The sequence below is a fragment of the Hevea brasiliensis genome, chromosome 16 (genome assembly GCF_030052815.1).
Source record: "Hevea brasiliensis isolate MT/VB/25A 57/8 chromosome 16, ASM3005281v1, whole genome shotgun sequence".
Classification (NCBI taxonomy): Eukaryota; Viridiplantae; Streptophyta; class Magnoliopsida; order Malpighiales; family Euphorbiaceae; genus Hevea; species Hevea brasiliensis.
In genome coordinates this window covers 47,683,794-47,706,996 of record NC_079508.1, presented here as the reverse complement: position 1 = coordinate 47,706,996, position 23,203 = coordinate 47,683,794, and the positions used below count along the sequence as shown (strand labels likewise).

The following is a 23,203-nucleotide window of genomic DNA, read 5'->3' as shown; positions in this document are numbered from 1 at the left end:
TATGTCTGTTCTCTTCAAGGAACAACAACGCATGTCAAAAAATTCTTGACGTAGTTGCTTGTTGTATAAAGAGGCATCTCCAAGAAATTCAGCGAATGACATTGATTGCTTACAAGATAGTTAAATGGTAGAATTGAGTTTTGTGATATTCTCCATGAAAACTTCAAGTAAATTTACTTGTTTAATTAAGAGTAAATGTCTATTTTATTAAAAAGTGAAAATAATTTTTACTTTAATTTTTAAAAAATAAATTATTTATTCTAAATTAGATAATTTACTTTTAAAAAAATATAATTTTCAGAAAATGATTCGTTTGAATCAAATAAAGTCTAAAAGTCTGTTCATTTAATTTTTTATTAATTGGTTAATTTTTTTTAATTATTTGATGCACTATTTTAATAAATCGAGTGTATTATATAATTTATTCATATTTTTATTGTATTTAATTAAGTTTTTTTGTACTTTTTTTTAACTTATTAACCTATTTTTTAATAAACATAATAAGAAAAGTTATTAAATTAATTAATAGTGTTAAAAATATTAATATAGAAATTATTATGAGATAACAAAACAAAAGGACTCGAACGCCGTGAGAAGGCAAACACAATGAGAGTAGTTTACCCTTAACTCTAGCATCAAATGGACTTCCACACATGAGGTTCTGAGCTTGGAATATGGGCTCCAATTTCAGCCCAATCATGGGTGGACCTTGACCCTTATGTCATCCTCAACAAAACACATACTCCATGTCATGCATGATCTTCTACAAATTTTATCACTTCTTAATTTAAGAAGAAATTAAAAAATATTATATTATTTAGAAAGTAGAATTTAATTTGAAGTTGGTATAACATTCCTAATTTGATTTTGGTAATCTTAGTGCTAATACTATTATTGATTATATTATTAAAATTTGCCCTCTATTTAAAAAAAAAGAGTATTTTAAGATTTATTTAATATTATTGTTGAAACTATTATCGATAAGAACAGTTCGTCATAAGAATTCAAAATAATTAAACAAAATTTTTTTAAATAATATTTAAAATGATACTTTTTTGACCTTGCAATCTCAAATGAGGCTTTAGTAGAGTTTATTATTATTGAATTAATAGAAAATTTAAGAATTGCTTCTCATTCCTTTTGAGTGTTTTTTGTGGTTCTACATCAACATGCATCTCTATTAGCCAAATAAAAAAAAGGAGGGTACAGCAATTAAAGTAGGCACTGATGTATACCAGAAGAAAAGTTGGCAAAAGAAGATATTTTAGTTAAATGCAAATGCACAATTTGTGTATAAAAATTGATCAGAACATATTCTCTGTCATATGAGTCTATCCACACATCACAAGTTGTTCCCAACAAATGTGTTGATAGTACTAATTTGCAACAAAATCTCAACAAGTGGATTTTCCTGATACTGTAAGCAATATCTAAATACTGCCACCCCTCAGGGCAAGCACAAGATGCAGCACAGAGCCACCCTCAATATTGTAGTCACGAGCTGTTTTGTCATCTCCAAGCTGTTTACCAGCATAAATAAGCCTGCAACAAGTAGTATGTGTCAACAAATCTTGATTCAATCCAGATGAAAGTAAAAAATAGCATCGCAGTGCAAGGAAAGAAACTAATGTAAAAATAATACTGTTAAAAATTTACAGGGCTCCAAATTAATGATTAACTAACCATGCAGGAATTGATGATCTATAGAAAAAAAAAAAAAAAAAAAAACACCATGGTTACTAAAAATTGATTCTAACATTATGTGGAAACATAGTGTTGTTAATGGTTCAGATGGTTTACAAGAACAACTTGAAGCATAAGTGAGAAGTGATATGGGGGGAATAATAGAACCCTTTGGCACCTACAAGATTGATAGTCAGAATTACAGTAAATGCAGCTAGGACACTACCTCCAAAGAATTATACATTAGCAGTTAAAACTTGGGATATTGCTGATGCAGAAGACTTAAATATAGAAATTGAATAAGATCAAATTGTTACCTTTGCTGTACTGGAGGAATTCCTTCCTTCTCCTCAACTCGTTCCTTGATCCGATCAATGGTATCAGTTGGTTCGATATCAATTTCAATCTCTTTCCCAGTGAGGGTCTTCACTTTGATCATAGTTCCTCCCCTTAGCCTCAAAACCAGGTGAAGAGTTGACTCCTTCTGGATGTTGTAATCAGCCAGGGTTCTACCATCTTCCAATTGTTTACCAGCAAAAATCAATCTCTGCTGATCAGGAGGAATGCCTTCCTTGTCCTAAAAAGTCAAATCCACAAATAGATATCCCTGATTTCCTCAACTCACAACAAAAGACTAACAAGAGAGCAGCCCCAAGAGAAATAAAAGAAAGTGAGCCAACAGCTCATTAGAATATCAAACAGGTAAACAAAACAATTATGTAAAACGGCTACTAGAAACTTTTACTAGAAAAAAAAAAATTCAATGATTATTTCCCAGCAACAAAACACAAACCAAATCATCATAACAAACAAAATTAGATCCATGGGATATTAAGTAATTAGAATCGGTAAAGATAATTACAATATGCAAACCTCAAAGAAACAATTTTTCATCAACAGAAACAGACCCAGAGAGAAAAATAGAAGGATAAAGAGGAAAAAGAAAAAAAAAATTGGAGAAAAAGGGTACTTGAATCTTGGCTTTGACGTTGTCGATAGTATCGCTGCTCTCGACCTCGAGAGTGATGGTCTTACCGGTGAGGGTCTTGACGAAGATCTGCATTCTTAGCTTTGGTTGCTTGTGGCTCTCTGGTCTTCTGGGTTCTAGGCAGAGAGAGAGAGAGAGAGAGAGAGAGAGATTTAATTTAAGAATGGACAACTTGGTGTGGGGCTGTGGGCTTATTTATTGAGGAAAGTTTTCCTTGTCCATGCTGGACAGGTAAAGAATCGCCTAATCGAGAATCCCATCGCCTTATTCGAGATAGAAAGGAGATAGACCGTGCGTGTGATTTTATACATTTGGGACCCTCAAATATTCTTTATATATTGCTTTTGGATTGGAAATTGGGATGCTTATCATTATTATTATTATTATTATTATTATTATTATTATTATTTTAAATTCATGTAAAATTTTTTTAAAACAAAATACATATATATTCTGAGAAAATTTTATAACTTTTTGATTTTATATAAAGTGTAATTATTTTGTTATGAAAAATAAAATAGTTTCATATAAATTTATCACTCAATTTTATTAAGTTTTCGTAAAATAATTTTTTTATCATAAATTAATAAATTATCAAAATTTTATTAACTTAAAAAAATAAAATTTCCTTAAATAAAAAACCACATGTAATGTTTTTTAAAAAAGTCAAAGACTTAAATTATATATGATAAATTTCTTAAAAAAATAAAATTTCCTTAAATAAAAAACCGCATATAATATTTTTTAAAAAAATCAAAGAGTTAAATTATTTATGATAAATTTTGTTAAAAAAATTATAACAATAAATTTAAGTTTATTAAATATTATTTATTAGATTTTTAAAAAATATTATATGTATTTTTTTATATGAAGAAATTTTTATTTTTGTTAAGTTAATAAAATTTTCATAATTCATTATTTTATGAAAAAAATAATCATTTTATAAAAAAATTATGAGATAAGTTGTGAATTGATGTGAAATTATTTTATTTTCTATAATAAAATAATTATATTTTGTATTGAACAAAGTAACTATAAAAGGTACCTATATTCATATATAAGAATAACTTTAATATTAAATATTTATATAAAGTTAATTAAAATATATATAATTAAAATAAATAATTTTTTATTTGTAAACTTGACAAAGAAAGTTTTATCTTCGTTCCTATCGATGCCACCATTTGATAATTTGAGATTTGGGACCATTGGATGGGTGCTACATGAAGTATGATATGTGGACGTGCTGATATAATCACTTACACGATCTCTTATGACAACTATACGACCACTAGAGCACTCAGATTATCACTCTTCGTTTGGGAGGTCTTTATGAACACGATTAGGCAATATATAAGAGAGAGAAGGGATCTGTCAGGACCTTCTTCTCCAGGCCGAATCAATATTAGGATCTAGATCGATGTAAAACCTCGAGATTTATAATAAGTCTTACTATTTCTAAATTTATAATCAGACTCAAAATTTAAGAGTCAACATATAGAACAAAATAAAATATAATATTATAAATTAATTTTGACCAACTAAATCCGATAATTATCAGAAATTCATAACTAGTGAAATCCAGCTCAATCTTAATACTCAGCATATATATAAATAATTTAATACCATTAATTTTTATTAATTAATACAATATATTTATACATTAATGTCACGGCAGAGCTCTAATATTTAAATCAATAGATAAATAAATAAATAAGCACAATAAAAACCACTAACTAAGAAGCACCATAATCTGCAGAGAAAAATGCAGGTTAGACTCAAAAATAAATTTGCTCCTCTTACATCATAGAAAAAAAATATTGAAACAGGAATGAGTATTTGACTCAAGAGTTTAGATATTGATTATAGGTCCAATTTCTATAATTACCTAAAACTAGTGTAATTCTACCATGAAATGTACATTCAACCTATATAGCAAACAATTTACCCAATATTCGCATGAGAAGATAATTAAGAGTCGCTCACTCACCTAGCGTATCACATCAATAACTAAATATGGAAGTTAATCCCCTATATAGCTCTTTCAATCCAAAACTCGCTAGCGAGCTCAACTCAAGTTAGACTTTCGTTTAAATCTAGACGCAGGAGGCTAACGAGATCAACTCAAAGTCATGCCTCACCTCCACTTTTCATAACCATAAGGATCGGGTTCTAATGAGACTAGCTCAAGCTGCAACTACCCTTAAATCCATATCCATCATATATTATGTATATATAACACACACAACTCTAAATTATCTTCAGAGTAGCAATCATAATTAAATAATAATAATAATTAAATATGCAGCAATCAAAATGCCCTTAATATATATATATATATATATATATATATATATATATATATATTACTATTTATACATATAATTAAATATTTATAAAATGCATGAGCATGCTCAATATATAAACAATATTGAAATTACAAAAATAATCAATATCAGCTCACAAAATGGTTAACTCGACTATAGCTGATCCAGCTAGAAGGAGAAGACGGCTAGCCCAATCACCTATACAGACACACTAACCTCTATTAAAAGACTGATAGAATTAACCAATTAATTTAATCTATAAAAGCAAGAATTAATCCTAAGTTTTTGCCAAAATTTTGGTAGAGTCTTCACTATAATTGGATTTAACTCCCTATAAGAAAACTCAGCAAAAAACAACACATAGGGCCTTAAGCCCACAACAACACATCACATGCTCATTCAAGGCCTACAAGAACCTAATCTAAGTCCAAAACTCTAATCTTCAGCTCGAGTCCTTAATTCCTGTACAGTCCAAATAATTATTTTCAGCACTTTAAAAATTTTAAAAATATTCCTGGAGATCATTTACATCATCCTTGTATTAATTAGATTTATTTTACTTAATTTTTCTAAACTAGAAATATTTTACAGGCTAAACAGCTAGTTTAAAATAAGGTAAAAATTACACAAGTTAAATTAGGAATTACCTTTACAAATTTTGCTATCTGAAATGCATATGGAATGTCTGAAACCTTAAGATTGATTGTAAGCACCACCTCTTTCTGGGACAGCTCGACAGACACTCGGACCGGGCCGAAAACTCAATCCTGATTCTGGTGAGCCATTACTAATTCGATTACACCTAAAAGAAGTCTATAAATTATTAATAATTATCATATAATTATTTTTAATTTACATGAATAAAAAACGCTTAAAAATCTCACAATACAATTTGAACTATCCAATAATCGCCTTTTCCAAACAATGTCTGATTGGAGCGGGGTTAGTCTCATCTCGAAGGCTTCGATGGCTAAGTTCAATGGTGGTCTTGGTTCACCAGTCTGAAGGTTGAATCGTCGAGAAAAGGCTAGAAAGCCGCTGCCAAACCCATTTTCTCTCTCCTCTTTCATATAGTATCACTCTACGGTACTAACCTATTATTCATATTATGGAACATAGGTAAATCACCATGGATGATTCTTCCTATATTGCCTTTCCCCAACATGACTATCAAAACATTATCGTTCCCTGCTATCAATTGTGGGAAATTGCTCATCATGGTTAGATAGATGTCCTTGAAACTATCAGTTCCACCATCATGTTGTAATGTACTATCCATCTTCCACATTATCATCATTTGTCTTATGCTCCTTATTTCATACCATATTCTGGAAGATACCTCTCACAAATAGATTCTCCCAGAACTAACTCCAGTCTTATCAATAAACATTTCTCTGATCCTTGTACTTCCTAGTAACTTTTGAGTAACATCCATACCTATCATGTCCTCTACAATTGTTTGTTACCTATGATCATGCTGTAACTCATGTTTCCTTATAGAGTTACCCTATTGGTCACACTGAAAAATGCCTGCCTAACCCTCAAATACAGATTCTATGACTACTATCTCGACTACTGACTTCTCTTATCCGTTTGATAAGAAAGTTCAGGTTACCAGTGCACACCCTCTAGCTACTATCTACTATGGTTACATACCTCACCTAACTTTTCTTCTACTATCAACAAGCTAAAGGTTTCTTGTCCCATTGTCCCTTATTCCACCTTGGGGATAGAAAACTAACAAAGACTAATCCAAATCCTACAACTCTGAGCTCCATGTTCTAGCTCTTAATACTGCACCAACTATGACTTACTCTGAGTTATGCACTTTTGGGTTCTATACTTGACAAACGTTCTCACTAATGTGGTCCCATTATGGTTCTAAATCCTTATCGTTTACCTTGCCTAGAACAACACCTAGCCTACTCTATATCTTAACTTCGTTCTTCCTATTCTAGGCCTTTCAAGTTGTCCTTTAATCTATTTATTTTATCTTACCTAGAATAGAACTCTGACTACTCTATTCTTAGCTCCATTCTTCCTCCTAATCTGATAGCTATACTAGATAACTATACTTTTCAGTGTCTCTACTAGGTCATCACACCTTTGTGCTACTCGGACTTTATCTATACTACTCGAACTTTATCTTCTAACCACTCTGGCTAGCAAAAACGTTAAAACATAAAATTATAATCAAAATTCAATAGATTAAATCCAAGACTTCAAAATAATCTTATAAAATATATTAAAATGACTAAATAATCTTCAAGCAATTAAATATCATAAATTATTTATTTCTTAACTAATAATAAGATTAAGCACAATTTAATATTATGTAATACAATTGATAAGTTGTTTAATGAATTGTTTAAATCAATAAAATAATATTAGAATAATATAAAAATTAAATGTTTGTTAAAAAAAATTTTGAGTTGTTACAGGATCAAAGGGACAAGTGGGGCTTTTCTACTTGCCTTTATGATGATTAAGTTAGTAAGAGAATATGGAATAGTAATGATGCTAAGAAAGTGAAAGTAAATAAAATTAAGACAGAGTAAAAGTAATGGTAAATGAATCTTAGAACGTTTTATAACTAGAATACCCGCAAGGGTTGTATAACATTATTTGAGTAAAATGAGAGGGTTAAGTGTCATGCCACAACAAGTTGAGTATTAATGAAATGGTGCAAGCTCTTAAGGAAGGTTTTGTTTGTCATACTCGTGCATGGTAGTAGTCGTTATCATACTCGAAGTTCCAATGGCAGTTACATTGCGATTATATCTCCTTTGGTTGTTTTGTCAAATTATAGGTTTATAGGGCTCTACAACATTAAAAGTGCTTGATCGGTTATTTAATGCCACCAATTGGTTTGAGGTGACGTAGATGCAAGGCACTCATCCTAAGGGCTCTACGGTACCTACATTACTCAAGCTATTATTAGGACCAAACCATATGGTCATGGTTGTGGAGGGTGATTCGTGAGCACCTGGAACCCATTTGCTAGGCTCTAGGTTTAAGCAGACCTCTCTAGTCGTGTACGAACTATATTTCGCGACTTGTATGACTAGTAGGTCATAGTTGTGGACATATTGTGTAATAAGAAGAGGTCTGCTTCTTCTTCCTATATCACTTGACACTCTAAAGTGTGTGAACAAGTGATTTATAAAAGCAACATAGAGACTACAAATGAAATTAAAACAAAATTTGACTTTACAATCAATATATCAATAAGATTCAAAATAAGAAGTCAAAAAGAACAAAGTTTCAATCAACGCAACTTAAGTTTATTTGACACAACTTAATTTATCCATAAAGTATACATAAAACCTTCTCAAATAATCAAGCAAATATTAATCAAGCAACATCACCACAAATTAAAGTGCTAAAGAAAAAAAAGAAAGAGATGAGACTATCAAATGGAGACTTTCTCTCCACTAATGGCTCTTTTCGAGGGCAAGAGACAAGTCTTTTACATTAACAAGCTTCCCAATCATGTTGCTTGTCCAACCATTCACAAGTGTTTTTACACCGTCATTTCTCAAAGTTTAGCAAGAATACTTGAAAATCTTTATATAGGTTAGCTTTTGGATTTAAAGTCATTCTCAACTGACAATTACATAACTGAAGATCTATAAAAGATGAGAGAGATGATTTGTCGAGAAGGAGCAAGATGGAAATCAAGAACAAGGGTGAAAGTTCTTAAATATTGACCAACAATTCTTTTGAAATGGATGACTTTCACAATAGTACCAAAAACCTTTTTCAAGAAGAAAAAAAAAAAACACTAAAAAGCCAAAGCAAGAGTAACTTGCTAATTTTAGAAGTAGCTAGCTACATTTGTTGCTACTAGCACAAATTTAGCCTTTTGAAATGCTTTGCTAAAATTCATTTTGATCTTCTAAAAAATTTAAAATCATATCTTGAATTATTTGTAAAAAGTTGAAAAGAGATATAAAATAAATAAAGCTCTTTAGATGGTAAAACCTCTGTTTTTTTTATATTAATCCTATGAATAAAAAATCTAAGAACCTGTTTGAGATATATAGGGCCTGTTCACTTGTAAAAAAACTGGAACAATTTTCTAGAAAAATTTTGTAAGAAAATTGAAAAATAAAGTTCGTATTCATATGTGCCAGTTTTCTAAATAGAGTACTGAAAAATAGTTTTACAGTTCTCAAAAATTTAACTAAAAAAACAAGGTTTTTTCCTCTATTTTCTTTTGTAATAAAAATTTTGTTTTCCAATTTTTTTCCATTTAGAAAACAATGATTTTTGATATAATTAAAATTAAATTATAACTTTTTATATTTAAAATTGAATAATTATATAGAAAATATTTATTTACCATGATAAAAAATAATCACATTATTATAAAAATAAATGAATAACACATATTAAAAAATTAAAAATAAAATAAGTTTTTAATTATATTTTACAATAATTTATTTTTTTTAATTATGAAAAATATGAATAACTTTTTTTTTAAATTAAAAAATCATTTCTATTATTTATAGGTGAACACAATTTTTATATTTTTACTTGTTTTCTATAAAAAATAAAAATTAGAATTTTCTTAAAAATAAATAAATGGAAAACAAATTTTTTTTTCTGCAAGTAAACAGGCCCATATCTTCTTCGATCAATATTCAAGGGTTTTTTTTTGACATGTGCAAGGACATGTTTACGGTATTTTTGGTTTATTCCATTTTGTTCATTGAGTATTTGAGCCGGGGCAGTCCCACGTTGGTGCCCCCTAGAATTGCTAAAAAATAAATCTTATACTTTTTAAATTTTTATAATTTTATTCTATTTTTATAAAAATTTGACAATTAAATCACGTAATTTTTAATTTTTATCATGTTATGACAATTGATGTGACGTCTCCATGACATTTAACATGGTCATTTCATTAGTGAGATGATAGTGAAGTAAAATTGATAAAAATTAAAAAATTTAAAATTTAATTAATAATTTTTATAATATAACGTGAGATTATAAAAATTTTAAAAATATAAAAATTATTATTATTATTATTTTTTTTTTACAATTATCTTTTCATTATTTGAATAGCCCCTCTAAAATTTCTTTCTCAGCCCTTCAAAGGATGGACTCTTTCAAAATAATGAGATGACCCTTTAAGAATGGGCTCGGTAAATTTAAAATCATTAGCCGATTATTTAATATAACAAGTTAAGCCCCTCCAAGGATAAGCTTTCTTTTTTTTTTTTTTTCAGCAAATGTTCCATTTCTACCCTTAAACTAATACCTGAAAGTCATATTAGTCCCTAAACAAAATTTAGGATCAAATAGGCACCCTTACATTCTAATTTTAGTCAAATAAGTCTAAAATTGACGGTATTAGTTAACACCGTTAAAAAAAATTAGTAAAATTGATTTTAATGAATAAAATGATATTTTTATATCTTAAATTATTAAAAAGTTAAAAACCTAAAACCTTCTTAATTATTTATAAAAATATTCTTAATTTCAAACTAAAACCTTCTTAATTATTTATAAAAATTTTCTTAATTTCTAACGATATTTTCCCCTCTTCAGCCTTTGCATACATGTCCAATTCCTTTTTTGATCTCCTCTCCCCGTCTCACCGTCGCTAGATCGCCGCCACAGGTGTAACTAAGCTGGTGAATTTACGACTATAAATCCATAGCAGTAAGCCCATAAATTCTCCAAAATCTTTCTCAGACCCAAACTTACTTACTAAATCTCCCTATTGTTACTACACAACCCACTACTAGATTACTGTTAATCTTTTTCTACATTTTATTGCCTCTTGCTTCATTTTCCATTTGATCTGGAGAAAATTTTCCTGGATTGATGTGTAAGAGATGTCTCCAATTGCGGAGCACAAAAAGAAAGAAATTTGCTGCTACATAAGATGGTTGCCAGGTTGTCTCGCTCGATTGAATTGGACCTTTCTCAATCAAATTTTAGGTTTTTTTTTTTTTAATTTTTTTTTTTTATTCTTGACGTTACTGACTCTGATTTTATGATAGTTGCTAATGCGTTTATGTGCTTGAGGGTCCTCAATTTTTGAGAAGTTTAGGTTCACACTCTTGTTTGTTCTATTTTCAATTGGAATATGGAGGGACAGGTTCTTGATTTTTTAAGTTTTAAAATAATATTTTATTAAGTTGATGGATGGAAATATTTAACAGAAATACTAGAACGTGATGCACATGATCGTTTTTGTACTTAATTAGAGTAAAACTATAATATGCAAGATTTATTTGATTGAAATTAAAATGTGAGGGTCTATTTGACTCTAAGTTTTGTTTAAGGGCTAATATGACTATCCAATATTAGTTGAAGGGTTAAAATGAGCTATTTACCTTTCTTTTCAAATGGGATAATTTTTATATACCCACTAGAAAAAATAGTAAGTATTTCATGGGTATCTTTTGTATTTATTTATATTATAATATAATTGATATTTTTGTTGCTTAATAATATTTAGCAATATATATATATGTATATATATTTACAAATTTGTATTATCATATTTCGGCAAGTTAAGTTCCATGTTCTAATTCTGCCCTCGTATTGGCCTATCATAGGCAACCTAAAATGTTTCAAAAAATTCTTTTATTTAAAATAGATCAAATATATTATTTCATCCTTAAACTTCACAAAAAAAAAAAAAAATTTGTGGCAAATTTTAAAACTTCTCATGACACATTTAACTCTGTAAAATTGAAATTATGATTTATTTGAACGAGTATAATGGAGAGTTAAATAAAGGTAGAAAAAGGCAAATAATTATTTTATTTCTTTTTGGTAATGGGTGAGTTAATAAAGAGTAAAAGTCAGTAAATGTAAGCTTTACCATCTCTTACCTTTTAAATCTCAATTTTTCTTACACCCTAAGTATAAGGAGAGTAAAGAGGGAGATATGATGGTTATGAAAATTTTCATTTATACACCCTTTAAATTTATTCTTCCTTTAACTCTTTTTAAACATAAAAAATATAAATTATTTCTCTATCTTTCTATTAATTCAACTTTTCCTAATCATGAGATTTTTTTATTATAATTATCTTTACTCTTTCACTTTCTTATTCTTTTTATTCTTTCATTATTTATACTTTTCTCGCTCTATCTAAATAGACTTCAAAGAGCATGAACTTAAATTACGATTTTGTATAAATTTTTTTAAGCAAAAGTCATGGATAAGAAATTTCAATGGCAAAATTGTGGCATTTTACAAAACGAAAGACAATTTACAAGCTGCCTTCTCCTGCTCCTTCTTCCCCTTCTGCAATCCCTTCATTTAAGACAAAGCATACTGGTCAGCCCTAACTAAGACTTGAGACTCACCTAATGCCAAGCAATAGCCACCTGTAAAGTTAAATTCAATTGTATAAATACATGTTGTACAAAAAAAAAAAGAAAAATCTAATTTCAATATTTACCAATTTAATATCTTCAACACTCAGTAAACTTTGAAAAAGTCTCACAGCATAAAATTGCTAAATAATAAGCAGATTGTTTCCAAGTCAAATTGACCCACTTGAATTCTCAATCTTTTGGCTAATATATGTTTTTTTGTTTTATGCAGAAACAAAACCAATTGCACTAATCTTTCGGCTAATCATTGAATCATAAACTCACAAAACTTAACAGATGAAAGCCATCACCGATATTAACAGTGTAAATCAAATTTCATGGCTATATGGGCTTTTGCAGACTCAACAAACCCACTAATGGTAAAATGCTTTTGTGAAAATTCACGGAGCATTGGGAACAAATCGGAAATTAGAACAAGAAGAAAAGTACTCCTTAAATTTCATAAAAAAAAATAGATGAAAAAATTGCAAATTTGCTTTTCCAGCAAAGAAATTGTTTAATCTTTGACCTTGATTTCATCATTCAACCTCTTCATCTCCACCTTAAACATAAAAAGGACCACAATTTGAATTTTTTAGGCCAAAAGTGGCTAATGATAAAGTGAATTTAGAAACTGTATTGTACATGAATCTATTTCTTTTGGGGATTACTTGGAGTCTCCTCAGACAATTGTTTCAAAGCACTTGAATGGGTGCCAATTCTCCAGACAAAATGTTCTGCTGCTTCCTTCGAAGAAGACAATGCTATAGAGAGAGAGAAGGGAACTACAGATGAAGGATTCTTTGGAACCGATGGGAGCTACACCTTACACTTTTGCTTTTGTTTTTCTGTTTCTTCTTCAATTTCTTTGAAGTCTTTTTGCTTTTCTTTGATTTCTTAAGGGAGCTTTGCACTGATCTGTTCATGGGAAAATAAAAAAGAGCAAAGTCTGTATGAAAAAGAAAAGAAAAAGAATGCAGATTTTCCTAGAAAATAGTTCTGCACGGAAAGAGAAGGAAAACAAAGGGTATTAGAAATTTATTATTTTTTTTAATTTTCCATGGCAGCTTTTTTTTTTAAAAAATTATTATTGATTATAAAATTACAAAAAAATTCTCATAATTATGCATCATATTAACTTATTATTGATACAAAAATAATATTAATATTTTTTTAAAAATTATTAATATTAACTAATGAGATCCTTAAGAACCCATTTTCTCTGGTAGGCTAGCACCAGCCCCTAGGAAGATTAAAAACATTGTCTAAAAGATAAACATAAATAATTGCCCATCTTTTGTCCATATATCATTAGAAAAAAGCAACAAAAAAATAAAATTATTCAGACGGGAGAGATGAAATTAATATGGTATGCAAAATATGATTTATATAACACGGTTCCTGCAAAAATTAAGGAAAAAAAACATTTAAAAATTATATGCTTATGAATTGTCATATATGATACTGATGGACAAACGTAACACTGACTCAGACCGTAGGCTACCCATTGTTCTTGGATTGGATCTTATTAAACTTGCAGCTGGCACCGTTTCTGACTTCCATTCATTGGTTTTTGGTTTTTTTAAGGTTTCCCAGTTCCATGAGTAACTTTCCGCACTATGCAGGAACTATCATGATCTGCTCTTCAGAATTTTAGTTTTGTTTGCGCATCCTCGTCTGTTTATCTTTTCCAAGAACCATCTTATTTTGGATAGGTATCCCACCATTGAGTCCACCTTGGATTTCTATATGATCTTATCAAAACAAAGATTAAATATTATTTTAATGAATCTCGTGTTAAAATTGTACTCTACAAACCCACAGATCGGAGAACAAGAACATGTATTTTTCTTGGCAAGTTCCGGCACACACTGGAACTATTACAAATAGGGAATGCAAAGAACCGATCAGAGCAAGAAATCACGCATGGCAAACCTGATAAGCAACATTTTCTACGCTGTAATTTCATGCTTAACACTTCCCAATTCAGCTACCTTGTACGCTGCTCGAGCCAAGAGTAATCACAAGCTATTGTTTGTTTTTGGAGACTCACTCTTTGATCCTGGAAATAATATATACCTGGATCCTACCGAACACATCCCTTCTTATTTCTACCCTTATGGAATGAGCTTGAAAAATCATTCCACTGGGAGATTTTCTGATGGCCTTGTTGTTCCTGATTATATAGGTATATTTCTACAGAACTCCTCTTCTTTCCCTCTTCTTTCATATTTTCTTCTCCTTTAGTAACATAACATGTTCTTGATTTTTTTGCAGCTTTATCTGCAAAGTTGCACATAATTCCACCATTCCTTAAACCGAATTCAAATTTTGTTGATGGAGCGAGTTTTGCTTCAGCTGGGGCAGGTGCTCTTGAAATTCATGCTAATGCGGTATGCAAAAATTTTCTTTTTCTCTCTGTTTTCTTTCTCTGGCAAAGCAAAATTAACAAGTATATAAGCTTAACGTGAATTTGCTTTTCAGATGAACCTCAAAATGCAGATAACAAACTTGATGAGAGTTCTTAAATCAATGACAGAGAATCTGGGTCACAGAGAGGCCAGGAACCTGATAAAGGGGTCCGTTTACTTGTTTAGCTTAGGAGGAGATGATTATTTTAACTTTGCTACAAATTATCCCAATGCTACAGATGTTGAGATGGAAAATTTTGTTAGTCTGGTAATTGGGAATTTGACAAAGGGGCTAAAGGTACAAGGTTTTTTTTTTAATCATCTTATCCCCCAAAAAAAGTTATTTTATATATTTAATCTCATTCCTTTATCTGCTACTGTGCTCTGAAGGATATATATGCAGCAGGAGGAAGGAAATTTGCATTTCAGAATGTAGCACCCATTGGTTGTCTTCCTATGATGAAGCAAACTTACAACCTTAAACCTAGTCAATGTGCTCAAAAACCCCTGCAATTGGCAAGAGAACACAACAATGCCTTGTCTAATGCCTTGGAAAAACTTGAAAGCAACCTCAAAGGTTTTAAATACTCTATTTTTGATTACTTCACTGAGATTGGCAACATGATAGATAACCCTTCTAAGTATGGTAAGTCATATATAATTTTGGATTTAATTACCCATTTATAACATTTTTTAGAACTTTTTTTAAATACCCATTATTTTAATAATCTCTTTGTGACATGAATTTCTTTAAGGCTTCAAGGTGGGGAAAGTAGCATGTTGTGGAAGTGGGGCATACAGGGGATCTGATTGTGGAACAGAACCTTATGAGCTATGCAATAATCCAAATGAGTACGTGTTCTTTGATGGTGGCCATACTACTCAACATACAAATTTCAGATTATCTCAGTTGATGTGGAATGGAAAAGCTAATGTCACCTGGCCTTATAATGTACACCAACTATTTCAACTTCCATAACTGGAAATCTTGTGACCCATCAACATTTCCTTGATGATCATGTGATTATTTCCACTTAATAAACCAAGGGTTCCAAGCTCTTGGAACTGATGTTGTACCATGTTTTACCCTCAAATAAAGGAATAATAGCTCTAATCTATTTGAAACTAAAAAAAAAATAATTAAAATTTAGCTTAAAAACTTGAAGATCAAATGTCTGATTAGTTATAACTTCTCAACTTGAAGATCAAGCTTATTATGGTATAAATTGAAGAAGAAGAAAAGGAAAGAGTCCCACACGTGTCAAAAACCCTCTCAAATTACTCTTCATATTTATCATTTTTTTTCCTCTAACTCTTGCATTCCATTATTCCTTTATTCATTATTTTCTTTTAGATTAATCTTTAATTTTCGCTCTAAGAGTAATTGAGGGTTTGGTGAACTGCTTTTCCACCTATTCCTCCCCTGTTTTCTAGAATTTTCTAAGGGTCTGTTTGGTTTAACTATTGAATATAGCTGATAACTGTTAGCTGATAACTGCTACTGTTAACTAGTAGCTGATAGCTGATTTATGTTAAGTATTTAGTAAAATTATAAAAATATATTATAATTAAGTGTTGCATTCAACAGGTGAACTAAATACCTCATAAGATTATAAAGCCTAATTTATCCCTCCATAAATCATTCATTTTTGAAATCCAAAACTATACCACACTCAACTTGAACTTAAAGGGTTAACTGTATAAATTCGAAACTAACAGATTTATGTTTGTCCTGAAAATTAGAAAAACAAAATTATTTTTCATGAAAAAAAAATTGAACACTTTAATCCGAAACACAACACACAAATTCAATAGAATTTTTTTTCATAAGAACCTAATGAGTAAGATGAATCAACTGGTAATTGGAAATATGACCATTTTCATAACTTATTTGTTAATGGTGGCATGATTTTTTTTTTCCTTAAAAAATAACTTATTTCTAACACCAAAATAATTGGATTCTAGCATTCATGTGATCCAAATGTAAAAAATTGACAAAATAAAATTTAATTTAATTGGATTCTAAAATTTTCAGATTTCAAATTTACGACAATATTATTTAACCAAAAGAAAAATAAATCTCAATGCTACTTTCTCTTGCTAGATTTAGAGAGGAAGCCTAGCCCAGAAAATAGCCTCCTTATTGCATGAAAAAGTTCTATCATCAGTACCCAATACAAACGGGCTTGCAAGAGTACAAATAGTGAGACAGGAAAGAAAACAAGAACATAAATGAGAATTGTCGTCCATTGTTTATCCGTACGAATGATTAGTAATATGGTGGCTCCGAATGCAAGCATGGTTGAAATCATCGATAGCGTGAGCAAAGTGAAACCAAGAACAAGCTTGTGAGGGATGGAGTGACGGAAATCATCGAATTCAAGCGGATAAGTGTGAATAGAGAGGAAAGCCAAAATCGTGCTCAAAGAGAAAACCAAGGAAATAACATCCATGATAGTGAAGAGCAAGAAATAAGGAGAATCGCGGAAAACGGGAGACCCCTTATCATTCAAACCTCCTGGTATGGTGAAGACAGCAGCAAAAACCACAGCGACAACTAGAGCAGCAACAGTAAAGCACGCCTGAGAGGTTTCTTTTATCCATTCCCGCGCCTCTTTGAGTTGTGCTTCGTGCGTTCTTTTAAACATCTCTTTTGCAGTCAACTGTTCTTCTCCATAAGTTACTCGTTGCATGACATAATGAGAGGGAACTATCCTCTTCACGCGCTACATGGAGAGAATAAGATCGAATTTCTCAAAATAGATATATAATTACAAGTGTATGCTGCAAAGATTAGTAGTGACAAGCTATAATTATGCTTGTTTTATTTTCTTAAATTTTAGTTAATAATTAATTAAGGATAATGGTACCAATGAGAAGCTTACCTCAAACCACATTAACTCTTCTTGCAATTGAAGTGCAGGACCAGGCCTCGTGCCTCCGGTGTAGAATTCAGTGGACGCAACTTGGTGCAACAAGGTATAAAAATAACCGGCAAATGCTTCAGTCATCCTCTTCCACTGTATTTCGCCCATATATCCTCTTAACTTGTCGAAAATTTCTTTGCGTCGGTGCAATACGGCCACATGCAATATGTTCTGTAGCTTGCCATTTAGCTGATCAATAACCTGAGGATATTCCTCGATTGTTGCACGAACGATCTCCACTATTCCCATCTCAGTAGCAGTAAATAAAAGCGTTTGACAACGCTTTGGATCAGTTAATTTAATTAGCGATCTGGCAAGTTTCAAAGCAAATGTGTGCTTTCTCTTTTCTTTCCAGATTTTTCCCACCATCGGCCAGCCTATTTATATATTTATGCTGTAGAATTAGATTGAAACAGAGCCAGAAAATTGAAAGATATACAGAGACGTGGATGTTTATACCTTTCATGAATTTCCAGATTGATTGATTGTGATTGTTTTCTTTTAGAACTCCAAATAATAATTATTATTATCATTAGATTTTCCATTAGAGGGTAAGATAATTTCAATTTTCTCATACCTTTATGTTCAATTGCTATTTCAGTAGTCACGGCGCTCCCCTCCATCTCCAAATCCTGCTCCCGCATTGAAGACTGTCCAAGTATGTCACTAACTTCGGTCTCAGTCTCGTCATGAACAGGAAGGCCTGCATTAATTAACTTGCAATATTTGTAAATTAAAATCTTCTGAGATTTGATTACATAATTATTCGCATTTGTTACAGTTCCCATGTAAATCTTGATACCCAAATGTGAATGGTTTAATTGACTCAAATTTCTAATACATCATGATTCAAATCGGTATTATGTATTTTTTTAATATATATAAATTTCAAATAACTTGTTATGGGGTTAGTTGTAAGGGCTCTTAGTTCTAATGTCGTGTAAATTCTAAAACATCATCTATTCATCTTATGAACTCCCACGCTGGATCTGTGCATTCAACTTTCATTTTGAAAGTTGGCATCAGGAGTTGAATCCTGGTAAAAAAAGGTGGGAAAAAGATGGAAATTAAACTTACATTTGTATAATAAGGTTTCAAAAACGCCCATGGTGTGTCCACTCTTGAAAGCGGACGGCATATTAGCGAGAGCGTCAAGAGTAGTCCTGCCATATGTGTCCTTCAACAGCCAAGGTCGTTCATCATTCTCCAACCGCCAAAGTGATTCATTATCCTCCAACCGCCAAAGTGATTCATAAAGTTTCAGCAACAGCAAAGCGGTGTCTGCATGCATTGGAAGGTAAAATAAATTATAATCAAATTGTGAATCGAACATCTGATTCATGTATCCATTATTTAAGAGAAAAAGATGGAGATAGAGCGCAAAACCAAGGTGTTCTCCTTCAATGGCAACTTGAAGAATAGATTTTTCATCATCAAATCTTATTATAGATTGTGCTAAAATCATTCCATTGTCGGCATTTTCTCCATAATTAAATTTAGTTAACAACTTGACTATTTCTTTCTGGCCAAATGCAGCTGCTGTAAATATTGGGTTCTCGCCCAAAATATTTTTTATCTCAATTAGCTTGATTGGCTCGGAATGGTCATTCAATATGATTTCCATTACTTCAGTGTTTCCAGTGGCTGCTGCCTCATGAAGAATTGTGTTTCCATTTCGATTCCTCTTAAAGAATAAATCATTGCCCATTGAGCAAGACTGGGCAATTTCTTTTAGATCTACAAATCGTTTCTTCGTCTTGCTGTGCATTGCTATATGAAATACTGTATCTCCGCCGGTATTTAGTGTGTCCAGCAGGCAATCAGGGTATTTTTTGTAGAATTCTTTCACACTTTCCCATTCTTCTTTTGCGATATCTTGCAAGTTCCTCCGCCGTTCTGTAATCGTAGGCATTTTGATTTTCCTGTACAATTTAAAAATTAAATAATAATAATAATTCACCTTTGTACCCACAAGTTTATTGATTATAAATGCACTTATCAATTTATACAGAACTCAATTTCAAATTCCCCTTCCTCTTCCTCCTCATTTGTTGAAAAAGAAACAAAGAAAAAAAATTTCATCTGAGAGTCTAATTGCTCATTTATAAAGAAAAGTGACACAAATTTCTTTTGAGGGGCTCAAGGGATAATATTGGACCGAATATTTTTCAATATCCGATTCAACCGAACGCTATCGGATTAGCGTGGGTTTCAGTTGAGTAAATAATACTCATATCTTATTTGAGTTTTATATAAATAATTAATTAAATATAAAAAAATATATATATTTTTTATGATAATATTTATAAAATGTTTGATACATTATATTTTAAATAATAAAATCTAAATATTTTATAGAATTATTAAATTTTAATATATAAATTAATAATAATATATTTTATATAGATTATTCATTAAAATATATAAAATTAATTTAATTTGGGTATTATTTTGATAATAATAAATTAATAATTGTGTTCAAGATAAGTTTTTTGATATTAAAAAATATCAATTTAATTCAAGTTTGGATATGATGACTTGATAACACTATTAAAATTTATTAAATATAATTTAATAAATATTAAAATATTATTAAATAATTAAAATTTAACTAATTATATTATATTTATTTATTTATATTAATAGTGTTTTATTTAATTAATTTTTAATTATTCACTGATTGAGCCATTGACCTGAGTTTAATAATATTGCTATTGATAGATGAAAATATTAAGATGTTAAAAGATTAATTAATGGCATTTAACAGAAACTAATAAAGGTATATATAGGTCCCATTTGGAGCTGAAATATATCTAATTAAGAAATGAATATCTAGCTGTTACCTTTCAGTATCCTGGTTCTCCTGTGCCGGTGGAGGCTTCCGTTGTATTGACTCAGCAAAACTACAAATTAAGAAGAAAAATGTAATTGATTCAATTAGCTTGGGTCCTTGCATCAAAATTTATAGGTAAAATGTGGTATCTGCACTTTGCTTGTTTAATTTATAAAGTTAGAAGCTAATATCATGAAGATACCATATAGAAAAATGAGACAAAATGCTTTACTTCAAGAACATAAATGGATGTTAATAGTAATGTTAATTATATTAATTAATGGATGATTCAATATATAAATTGATAATAATGTTGCAGAATGAGAGAGTATTAGAGAAAAGATATGAGTGGTGCTAATTGAGAATAAGTTGAGAGAATGGAGAACGAGGTGGTTTGGTCATATGAAGCGTAAACATACGGAGACTCCAGTTAGACAAGTAGAGCACATTAGGTTAGAGAATAGAAAGAAAAAAAAGGGTAGACCTACATTGACTTGGAGGAGAGTAGTACAACATGACTTAGAAGTATTACAAATTTCTGAAGATTTAACACAAAATCATTTAGAGTGGAGAAAGTGAATTCATATAGCCGACTCCAAATTTTTGGGATAAATGCTTAATTGAGTTGAGTTGCAGAATAATAATATCATTTTTACTTATTTGAGAACTAAGAGATAATTAGAAGCGGTCAATCAGTTAAACATATTTATTTTTATATGATTTTTCAAACTTGTTGATATATATAACGATGTTAAAAAGATTAATTAATTAATAGCATTTAACAGAACTTATAAAAAAAATAGCATTTAACAGAAACTAATACGGGTATATATAGGTCCTATTTGGAGCTCAAGTATATGATGAAATTACGAGGTGGATATCTAGCGTTAGATGCTGTTACCTTTCAATATCCTGGAGGGCCTGTTGTGATGGTGGAGGCTCCGGATTGCTCATTTGCAGACTCAAAAAAACTAAAAATTCAGAAGAAAAAAGTAATTGTTTGAATTAGTTTGGGTGCTTGCATCAATATTTATAGGTAAAATATGGTGGATGGTATCAGCACTTTGCTTGTTTAATTTATAAAGTTAGAAGCTTATATCATATAAAAGTTAAAGCTTAGAATTTCTTTTGCAATGAAGATATATGCATGGCAAAGTTACAAACTTACCATTGATGGATGATTTTTAGTTTACTTTTCTAACTTAAAAAAAAAAAAAAAAAAAAAAAAAAACTGATCCAACTTTCACATGTTGCGTCGTTCTGAACTGTTATGTATGTCATTGAGACCACGAGGCCGAGCAATGAGAGCCGATAATTATGACTGTCTGTGAGAGAACCGGCCCCTGAAAAATGAGGGAATTTAGGTTAGGCATTTTAATTTTGAGAGGAAGGTTGGATACATATAAAACAGTACCTAATAACAGCGGAAACATTTTTTAAGGACAAAACTTCAGTCGGCTCAATTAGTTTAATTTTTTTTATAAAATTAATCAAATTAAATTGAAATATTTAAATACTACGTAACTGACTAAATTTAAGAGACCAAAAAAATTGAATCATAGCACTAAATTAAATTCATTTGATTTAATTTTTTAACTATAATCATTTATTGCTTAAGTCTACTTAAAATCTGCTCGAAATTGTTGTTAGAATTATTATTATTAAGAAAAATATGCTTTTAAATATATTAATCAGATAATTTTAAAAATAACTTAAAATTAAATTTAATAAATTTTAATTATTAAAATCCTAAATAATATTTGAAAAAAAAGGGAAAAGAAACAGTTTTAGCTTTCAACCGTGGTATTGCACTTACATATTTATTGATACATTTATCTATTAATTAGAGTCATTTATGCATTGTGATAATTAAGTTATCATTTTTCAACCTTTCACTTTTTAATTTTTACTTCCTAAAATTGCTATTTTTTTTAAGTTAAAATTCCTATTTATATATATATATTTTTAAAAAAAAGTAAAACTATAGTTTCTTTTTTACCTGTTTGGCCTTCTTTCACTAGTGGTGTCTAATCACGTGAAGGCTATGTGATCTCGATTTCCAAACTGCTTGCCTTTAAATGATTTATTGATTTAAAATGTCAGTTGGAAATAGCCACCAGGTTGTCCCATCAACCAAAGCTGATTATGCTTTGCTTTGTCTGAAGATAAATATGTTCTAATTACTTTTTTTTTCCCTTGAGAGAGAAAATTAATTGGAAAGGAAAATTTTAAGCATTATCATCTTTAATGGTGTGATTAATCACGTTGAGTTCTCATAGAAGGATAGAATCTTCAAATTAAAGTTTAATATTGATATGCTGATAAGTTAGGCTAACATGTACTACGATATTACTTTTCTCTTTACGTTTATGCATATGCATGGATAGATTAGATTTAGTTGGTTCAAAACAAAAATTCAATTTAATGGCTAAGATTAAAAATTGAAGAGTTTAGTGGTTTTTTTTTTTTTATTTGCAAGTGGAAATTGCGTTATGGCCCATTGGGCAATGCAGTACAAAGGCTTGATTATGGAAAGAAAGGCTCAAGGACTTAAACCAAGATCAAACCCCTGCCCGTAGAACTAGCCCAGAAAGCTAACCTAGCCCATTACCAACTACCTAAGCTGAAGCAACTAAGCTACCTAGAAGCTTCCATCATCACGGCACCATCGGCCATCTGGACGAGGCAGA

General features: G+C 30.3%; 3 protein-coding genes across 3 annotated transcripts; 1 reads left to right on the top strand and 2 right to left on the bottom strand.

The window, feature by feature from the left end:
* Positions 1 to 1,246: 1,246 nt before the first annotated feature.
* LOC110641939 (ubiquitin-NEDD8-like protein RUB2) lies at positions 1,247 to 2,938 on the bottom strand. The gene is made up of 3 exons (XM_021793836.2): positions 2,654 to 2,938; positions 2,001 to 2,260; positions 1,247 to 1,542 (listed from the first exon to the last, which is right to left on the bottom strand). Exons 1-3 carry the CDS (start codon positions 2,744 to 2,746, stop codon positions 1,431 to 1,433), a joined length of 465 nt encoding a protein of 154 aa, XP_021649528.1. The 5' UTR covers positions 2,747 to 2,938; the 3' UTR covers positions 1,247 to 1,430.
* An 11,035-nt stretch (positions 2,939 to 13,973) lies between these two features.
* LOC110641934 (GDSL esterase/lipase 1-like) lies at positions 13,974 to 15,867 on the top strand. Its single transcript, XM_021793833.2, has 5 exons — positions 13,974 to 14,530; positions 14,620 to 14,735; positions 14,827 to 15,051; positions 15,144 to 15,399; positions 15,509 to 15,867. Exons 1-5 carry the CDS (start codon positions 14,236 to 14,238, stop codon positions 15,730 to 15,732), a joined length of 1,116 nt encoding a protein of 371 aa, XP_021649525.2. The 5' UTR covers positions 13,974 to 14,235; the 3' UTR covers positions 15,733 to 15,867.
* An 877-nt stretch (positions 15,868 to 16,744) lies between these two features.
* On the bottom strand, positions 16,745 to 21,467 carry LOC110641920 (uncharacterized). The gene is made up of 7 exons (XM_058138390.1): positions 21,415 to 21,467; positions 20,524 to 20,583; positions 18,758 to 19,602; positions 18,258 to 18,383; positions 18,140 to 18,187; positions 17,639 to 18,057; positions 16,745 to 17,479 (listed from the first exon to the last, which is right to left on the bottom strand). Exons 1-7 carry the CDS (start codon positions 21,465 to 21,467, stop codon positions 16,841 to 16,843), a joined length of 2,190 nt encoding a protein of 729 aa, XP_057994373.1. The 3' UTR covers positions 16,745 to 16,840.
* Between the last annotated feature and the right edge of the window lie 1,736 nt (positions 21,468 to 23,203).